We start from the raw sequence: 8,693 nt of genomic DNA, 5'->3' as shown, positions 1-8,693 counted from the left end.
CTCCCCGCGTGCCCGGCCGGCGCGGCTCTGTCGCCCGCTGTCCCCGATCCTCCCCCCACCCCAAGGCCCCAGCACGTGACCCTGGAGCCCCGCCGGTCACGTGACGCGGGCCCCGCTGCGGTTGGGGGGGGGAAGAGGGGAGTCCCCAGGGTGCCCCCAGCGCGGTCCCCGGGCACGTGACACTCTACCATTGCCTAGGAGGCCGCCGCTGGCATCACCGCTGTTCTCTCCCGGGCAGTCGGCTTCCTCCGAGAAGTCCGCCTGGATTGAAGGAGACAAGGTTCAATTCGGAGATAGTCATCACACATACTGGATTATGTTGAAATAAGTGTGGAACCTAATGATGTATAAACTGACCCAGCCAGCACTGCTGGCGGGATGGCGTTTTCTCCGGGTTGCGCCACCGATGAACTCTTAAATAGAAGGGCGGATGAGAGGGTCGTAGGAGGGGCGGTGAGGACCAGAGCTGTTGCTTCAGAGAGTCAATTGTTTTATAGCCAGGCGTTAATGCTGTTCTCCACCTCATCCACTCCCCCCCAACCCCCCTCCACACCTCCTTTCTTGGAGTCCTGAGAAAATTTAAATTGGTGAATGTGGAAAGAAAGATTTTGAGAAAGAAACTATCATGTAAATGCGAAATGTAGATTGACACCTTTGTTTAAAAAAGTTTTCAAGAATGAAATTATAAACCCTCCCTGTACTTTTTAGGATAAAAAGTTTTGTGTTTTCATCATTTGGGGGGGCGGGGGAATGGGGAAGTCATTCCAGAATATATGCTCTCCATCCAGCTTCATAAAACATCTGTTAAGAACGAAGTAATCCTCAAGACAAGGAAGGGTAAGTTCCACTTGGAACTTGAGTAGGCTGTGCTGTGTCTTCACTGAGCCCGAGACCCCAGGAGCTGTGCTAAGGCCCTTTGTTCTTCCACCTAGCCTACCCCCCACCACACCTCCTCTATCCCCTTGTAGTTTTACTGTGTATGCTTTTTCCAGTACCTGGGCTTTCTTGCAGTAAGGATTCCTGCTTAGGTGTTGTCATCCAAGCTGCTTGTTTACCACTGGAAAATACGGGCTTTTATTGGGTGCTCCTATGCTGGTTCCATTCATTGCTGGCTCTAACCTTAAGCAAAAGTAAACTCCTGCCTCTCTGTTAATTAACACTGGCTTGACACTCTACAAATATTAGCTAATAAGGGCTTCAAGTTCACCAGGGTCTACAAAAGGAAATATTCGGATTTAATGTTTTGAAGGTGTTACCAACAAAATTCAATCTGGGGTGAGAACTCCCTCTAAAGTTCATAAACCAATGACAACGGTTTCTTCTTACTCAATAGATTTTGTAGTTACTTTTTTTTTCCTCAAAAAGATTTATTTATTTAAGCATACAAGAACTGGGGTACAGAGTTCTTTGGGTGTTTTGGGGGGTTGGGGTAGGGAAATCATTCCATATTATATATTCTCCATCCAGCTTCGTAAAACATCTGTTTTACAAACCAGAGGTACGGGCTGTGTGTGTGTTGTATTCTAAGTGGTTGAAGTTACCTGCAGCCTAAGCTTTGAAGGAGAATTATTAGTTTGCAAATTTGAGATTGTAAATTATACTGGAGAAGTGTTGTAGGAGATAAGAGGGGACTCTGGAGAGCAGAAGCAGTTGAAGGCAGTGGCAACTTGAGCTGAGCTGGAACGAAGGGTGGAAATTGAGTAGGTTAAGGAAAAGTGGGCATTAGTTTGAGGATGGTGACAGTGCAGCTTACAGGACACCTGGATGATTAGCTGGATAGGACATAAAATACAGGGCCCTCCCTGTTGGTGCAGTAGCTTAAAGCGCAGCACTGTGAGGCTATCTGCAGCCACTGTAGCATGAGTTCGATCAGGCCAGGGAGGTGACCCATGTGGTGTGGCAGTCCTCTCCTGTCTCGCCTGCTGTTCCACTCAGCAGTATATTTCAGTAAATCTGCCTGTTCTGCTCCCCATTCTGTCTCTGGTAAAGCCTATCACACACACCCCCCCACACACACACACACCTCTGGCCTATACCCCAGTTCTTACATGCATGCATAAATAAACCTTTTTAAAAATAAAGTGATATTTCAGCTGAAGGCTTCAAATGATAAAATGAAGGTGTCTTTGATAGAACAGTACCACCTGCTAGATGCACCATATCATGGGGAGCATGCTGGGCTTGAGAATAGGAGGTTGAAATGTGTCCCCAGGTTCCAAACCTGTGTACCAGCTTGTGATCCTGGGCAAGTAACCTCCTCCAACGATAGAACCTTTCCTGCTACTGGCACTGTAGAAACTGGTTCGTATAAGCACCCTCTTTGAAAAAGGAAGTTATGAAATCAGAACTGTGAATCTCCCACACAGAATTCAAGAACAAATGAAGAAATCACTTGAACCCTAAAATATTTTTTTATTCAGTCACTGTGCTGTAAAATATCTTGTTCTGTGTTGTTTTAAATGTGCAAGCTTCTGAACTAAATGAAGAAATTTGGTTACATGAAAGGGAAGCCAAACTGCCTTTATTCTTAATGGCAGATTCTCAGTGATGTTTGCCTCCAACAAAAGGCAAAATGGAAAGGATTGTCTTAGTGTCAAGTTGGTTTATGACAGAACCTGCCTCCCCCCACCTACGTTGTGAATGAAATTAATTTATAACATATTTATTTGGATGTTGAAATTTGGAAAACACTTTAGATATAATGAAGACACAATCTGGGTAATGTAGTGATAATTCATAAACTGTGCTTATTGTTAATTGTCAGACAAAATGGGTATTAAAATCAAATCACTGCATTCAGAACTATTTTCTGCCATGAGCAGAGTTCTTTAGTGAACCAAATATAGCTAACTGCTTTCAAGTCACCAATGACCTGCATGTTACTGAATCCACTGGCCCATTATCCTGCGTGACTTGACACAGTCGTCACTCTGCCCTCCAGAAAATGCTTTCCGTACCTTGCTTCCAGGACACCATCCATCTTTAGTATTTGTCCCACTTCTCTATTGCTTCTTCTGAGTCCTTCGCTGTTTCCTCCTCTTTCCCAGGGCTCAGTCACTGAATACTTCTCCATCGTAATGGAGGGACTGCACAGGATGAGAGCCCCATTGCCACACATTCCTATCTCTGTTTAGCCTTTGCTTCATTTGAAAAATCTTGGATCTCCCAAGGTTGTGTTGACTGTTCTTCCATAAGGGTCTATAGAAACCTGACATGGAAATGGCCTATCATGAAACCAATTTTACTACTGGCTAATTGATTTAAACAAGAGTTAAGTTTCTATAGGATATTTCAGATCGCAAAGTCATCACCAAACTTCTAGAAATCTAAAGCACTTCTAGTATTTAGTGCTCATTTGTATTCATTCATTTTCGAATATGCTTTTTCCACTTCAAGGTGCAGGTGGCTGGAGCTTATAGAGGCAGCTCTGGGTACAAGGTGGCACCTCACCCTTATATAAGAGTGAACTCACACTGGGGCAACTGAACACATCAGTGAACATGTATGTCTTTGGGATGTGAGAAGACATCAGTTTCTGGAGAAAACCAGTGAAGAATTGGGAAGAACATGCAAACTCTTCACACTAAACTATGAGCTGCTTAACACAGCGTGGTATGACGAAACCAGCATTCAACAGCCTAACAGGTCTCCCTGAACCAGCCCTTATTGCTGAGTAAACCATATTCCATGGACATTACCATAGTTTGTTTAACCATTCACCCATTGAAAAATACCTGGGTTATTTCCAATTTGGGGCTATCAGAAATAAAACTGCTATGTATGTTTGTGTATAAATTTTCAAATACTCAGGAGTGCTGTTGCTGGACCCTATGGTAATTATATATATAGTTTTAGCAGAAACTGCCAAACTTTCTGTGACAGAATCATTTTACGTTTCCACAAGCAGAGTACGAAAAGTTCATTTTCTTGGCATTCTTATCAACACTTGGTCCTGTCTAGATTATTTTATTGTGGACATCCTATTAGGTATATAATAGTTTTCTCATTATGGTTTTACTTGTATTTCCTTAGTGACTGATCATTTTGAACATTGGTAGATAGATATATCCTTATACCTTACGCTAACATCCAAGACTTATGCCCATTTTCTAATTGAGGAAGTTTCTTTTCTGAGTTTTTAATCCTAATTTGGGTTCCAAGTTATGTTAAATGGTTGATAAGATCCTGTGAGTTTTCTTCTTTAGTTTGTTAATATTACTTACTGGTTTACTTATATTGAGTCAGTCCTGCATCTTTGAAATAAACTTTACTGGTCATGTTATAAGATTCTTTTTAGACAGTACTGGATTCAGTTTGTTAATGTTGAGGATATTTATCTGTAATTTTCCTTAAGATTTATCTTTATTCATTTATGCATATAAGAACTGGGTGTAGGCCAGAGGTGTGGGGGTGGGGTGAGAGGATTCACCAGAGACAGAGTGGGGAGCAGAACAAGCGGATCTACTGAAATACACTGCTGAGGGGAGCAGTGGGCAAGACAGGAGAGGTCTGCTGTGCCATGTGAGTCAGCCCCCTGGCTTGGGTCTGACTTACTCCTGTACCACCAGGGCTCCTCTTTTGTGTTTTCTAGTTTTGGCCTCATTAACATGGGAAATATTCCTATTAAGTTTTCTGAAAATTTTATAGACTTTCTGTTAATTTTTCTTTTGATAGAATTCAGTAAAACCATCTGGGCCTAGATAGTTCCTTTTAAATGAAAGGTTTTTTTTTTAACATTTTATTTATTTATGCATACAAGAACTGGGGTACAGACCAGAGGGGTGGGGGTGGGGGTGAGAGGATTCATCAGAGACAGAGTGGGGAGCAGAACAGGCAGATTGCCTTAAGTGTACTGCTGGAGGAGCAGAGGGCAGGACAGGCGAGGTCTGCTGTGCCATGTGGGTCACCTCCCTGGTCAGGGGTCAAACTTGTTCTGCTGTGGCTGCTGATAGCTTGGTAGTGCTGCACTTTAACCCGTTGTGCCAATGGGAAAGGCTGTAAATGAAGGTGGTTTTTTTTAACTGTGAATTTAGTAATATATTTGAAGAGCAGTGAACATATACTGAATCAGTGTTGTAAACTAATGTTACCTCAATTTAAAAAAATGAAGTGCCAAATATGAACCTAAAAAAAAACCCAAACCAACAATTATACACCCCAACTATGAATTTAATTACCTTACTGGTTACAGAACTATTCATGTTGGATGAGCAGTAGTTTGTAGTTTTTCTAAGAATTGGTCCATCTCACCTAAGTTGTCAAATTTATGTTAAATCTTTTGTATTTTCTTTATGTGTGAGAGTCTTTAGTGCTAGCTCTGCTTTAATTTCTGATAATCATAATTTGACTCTTATTTTCTTGATTTATCTTATCTTGCTAGGTTTTATTCACCAAAGAACCAGCTTTTGGTTTAAGTTTATTGTTTTTCTGTGTTCAACTTGATTGATTTTTTGTTATTATTTCCTTCCATTTTCTTACTTAGGTTTTATTTGTCTCTTTTTTATCTCTTCCTGGATGTGGGCTTTTAGCTTATATGCTTCCAGTCTCTTAGAAATACTCTTCAGTGACTCCAAAATACCCCTTGGTTCCCTGAAGAATTCTAATGAGTCCATTAGAAGTCAATTCAGTTGTCACTTCTAAGGAAAATAGGGTGATAGCTAGCCTTCCTCCTCACCCTCTCATCTTAAATGTAAGAATCTGAAGCTACTGGGAGAACTATAGTGTTTAAAAACGCTGGGAGGTTTTTATAGCCTCCAGCCAAATGGGGTCAAACTGCAGCCCAACCAACTAGGCTGGTGCAGGGACACAAGAATACCAGCTCTCATGTTAGCTTAGCAGTTTATAAGCCGAATTTCACCACACAAGCAATTATCCCCATTTGAGGATGGGGCAACTTAAGCAGCTCGAAGTCTCCAATGCAGGCCTAACTCATTTCCGAAGGGAACTCTCAAGAAGCTGCGTAAACTTGGTCAGAGAGCCCCTACCCAAGTAGCAGAAACGCCGACCCACTTGACCTTACGGAGCAACGAGCCGCAAGGCGCCGCCTTACCCTGCCCGCCAGGGGGTGCGCGTCCCTACTTTCCGATCCCGGGCTGCTGCCGAAGAGCTAGAAAGGGATGGTTGGAAGATATAGTGGGTCACGCTCCAGGGGAGCTGTCGAACTGGTCCTGGGGCTCATAGCTTGGGTCCCTGGGGTTCAGCCCGGCAAGAGACTAGGGAGAGAAAGGGGTCCCAGTGAAGTGGCACTGTCATTCGCTGAAGGCTCTGCCCCGCCACTCAACCCCCCCTGTCCTCCGTCTTTGGGCAACAGGGCCCTGGGGCGGGAAGTCCGCTCTGCCAACTCTGCCCACACCTCCTTTGACCAAAATGTGTTGGGGAGGCGGAAGCAGACTAGCCTTCAGGTCCCCTCGCGATCAGGTTCTGAACTCCCTGATAGCTTTGCAACACGCTCCCCGCCTCCAAACCCTGAAAGCACTTAGAAGAAACTTCCTTTGCACGCCGCTCCCCCGGAGGGCCTTTCTTCGGGCAGGGAATTATGACTGGCCAAGGAAGCTGAACCCCAGCCTTTTCCAGAGCTCCCCTCGCGTTTCGGTTTGTAACACACCCCCTGCCTCCCAGCCCCGCCTCGGAGGCGTACACGTGTAGATTCCGTCACCTCCGGAAGCCTCGCGTTACTAGGAAAAGCCTCGCGCGCTTGCGCGAGCACTCAGCAAAGGGGCGGGGAGAACGGAGGCCCGGAAGGCGATTCGTGGTTCGCGCGACCCTGGCCCGAGAGAGCAGCGCGCGTGCGCACTTCACTCTTCAGGAGCTGGGCGCCAATTGGGCGCCTGCAAAGCCGCGTTCCTGTAGCTAATCCTTTTCATTCTCTCTTTGTGGGAACTGGGGGTCGCGGACAGCGCCCTGTTTACGGGCCGGTCCGTGCACGGGGGTGGGCCGCTTTCGCGTGGAAGGGCAGGCACCGTGGGCCGCAGAGAGTAGGCGCAGGAGAGAAGGGGCCTGTGGAGGGGATCTTCGGTGGCTGTGAAGTGATGACTAGGATCTAGAACTGGGGCTGGCGGGAATGCGGGTGCCTAAGCGCGTGGGAAGGAGCTGAGGCTGACTGGGAAGAGGGGCGTCGAGTGCGCCGCCTGCCGGCTGCACCCTTCGGCAGAAAACGGGATAGGGGAGGAAGTGAAGCTTGTCAGTACTCTGATTTCGTCCCTTTCCCGGCACACAGCATGGCAGAAAACCGAGAGCCACGCGGGGCCGTGGAGGCTGACCTGGACCCTGTGGAGTACACACTTCGGAAGCGGCTTCCCCACCGCCTGCCCCGTAGGCCCAATGACATTTATGTCAACATGAAGACTGACTTTAAGGCCCAGCTGGCTCGCTGCCAGAAGCTGCTAGACGGAGGAGCACGGGGTCAGAACGCATGCACTGAGATCTATATTCACGGCTTGGGTCTCGCCATCAACCGTGCCATCAACATTGCCCTGCAGTTGCAGGCAGGCAGTTTCGGGTCCTTGCAGGTGGCTGCCAATACCTCCACGGTGGAACTTGTCGATGAGCTGGAGCCAGAGACTGATACAAGAGAGCCGCTGACCCGCATCCGCAACAACTCAGCCATCCACATCCGTGTCTTCAGGGTGACGCCCAAGTAATTAAAGTTGGACTGGCCAGCCAGCCAGCTTTAGCCATCTCTCCCCCCTCTTACCCCTTCCACACCTGAGGCTCAGAGGTGGTTCTCTTTGTACTGAGTACTATCAGGGACCTCTAGCTAGAGCCCTGTAAGGAAAAGCTCTGTCTCCTCAGCCAAAGGAATGGAGGGGGAGTTTTGTCTCCTGTCGGGCCCAAGCAGCAGGTCTTCCTGAATCTTTGTCATCTGTAACTTAATTTCCTTCATAATAAAGTGCTGTGTTGTATTAGTGTCTGGCCATCCCCTACCATTGCCTCTCTCCTGTATAAATTGTGGAAATGGAGTTTAGGAAACTCGACAAGTATTCAGGTACAGGAGGGGGATCCCAAGGGTTTCTTGCCTCCATTGAGAGCATGGCTTGGACTGCAGACAGTATAACATTAAGAACAAATTTTAGTACAATGCAGAAGCCTGATGATCCCAGTGTTTTCTTTTAAGATTTTTTTTTGTTCTCAGTAGCTTTCCTGTGACTATGCAGGGACCTTCTGTTCTTTCTCCTTATCCTAATAAAACTGTCCTTGTAAAATGTTTTTAGACTTTTTTGTTCTGTCAGAGGAAGGCTGGCTAGATAAGGTGCAACCTTACCTGCTGAGATGCAGTTATGTTGGTTATATGTATGCTTGGGAAGCATCAAGCTCTCAGGTGGTGGTTCCCAGGTTATGGGAAAGGTAAGGATTTAAGACCGGAGGAAGCAGAGAGTGGGTCCTCCTTTGTTTCAAGCTCCATGATGGGGACTGACAGGCTGCTTTGTTTCCTGGTCCTGTGGGTCCAAATTGTTTCCAGCAGCTGTGGGCCAGAGCCCTTTAGTCTCTTGCCTGGTTGTTCTAGTGGGGGAGGAAAGCATAACCTTCCCCGGAAGTGCTGGGCACACAGGTAATACCTACGTTAGTGTTTGGATATTTGTGGGATGATCTGATTTCTCATGTTTATCAAACGAGTCACCTAAGGCAATGTTTATCAAAATCGGTAGCAACCCATTTGTGGAGCTTAAAATCAATGTAGCAGGTCATAGCCTTTT

At 46.2% G+C, this 8,693-nt stretch overlaps 1 protein-coding gene across 2 annotated transcripts; it reads left to right on the top strand.

Moving 5' to 3' along the window:
• The first annotated feature begins 6,736 nt into the window (after positions 1–6,736).
• Positions 6,737–8,203, top strand: POP7 (processing of precursor 7, ribonuclease P/MRP subunit (S. cerevisiae)). 2 transcript variants are annotated; one of them, XM_004691880.2, is made up of 2 exons: positions 6,737–6,845; positions 7,217–8,203. In XM_004691880.2, the coding sequence occupies exon 2, from the start codon at positions 7,218–7,220 to the stop codon at positions 7,638–7,640; it is 423 nt and encodes a 140-aa protein (XP_004691937.1). In that variant the 5' UTR covers positions 6,737–6,845; position 7,217; the 3' UTR covers positions 7,641–8,203. The 2 variants fall into 2 exon arrangements, with proteins under 2 accessions (XP_004691937.1, XP_012587073.1); XM_012731619.1 differs by having other exon boundaries at positions 6,825–6,914.
• The last annotated feature ends 490 nt before the right edge of the window (positions 8,204–8,693 follow it).

This window comes from Condylura cristata, unplaced genomic scaffold (assembly GCF_000260355.1).
Source record: "Condylura cristata isolate star-nosed mole 26May11 unplaced genomic scaffold, ConCri1.0 scaffold00032, whole genome shotgun sequence".
NCBI classification, from domain to species: domain Eukaryota; kingdom Metazoa; phylum Chordata; class Mammalia; order Eulipotyphla; family Talpidae; genus Condylura; species Condylura cristata.
This window is presented reverse-complemented; position numbering and strand designations above follow the sequence as displayed.

Bases quoted from the DNA above. Each gene is read 5' to 3' on its own strand.
- POP7 (XM_004691880.2), top strand. From the start codon at position 7,218: ATGGCAGAAAACCGAGAGCCACGCGGGGCCGTGGAGGCTGACCTGGAC.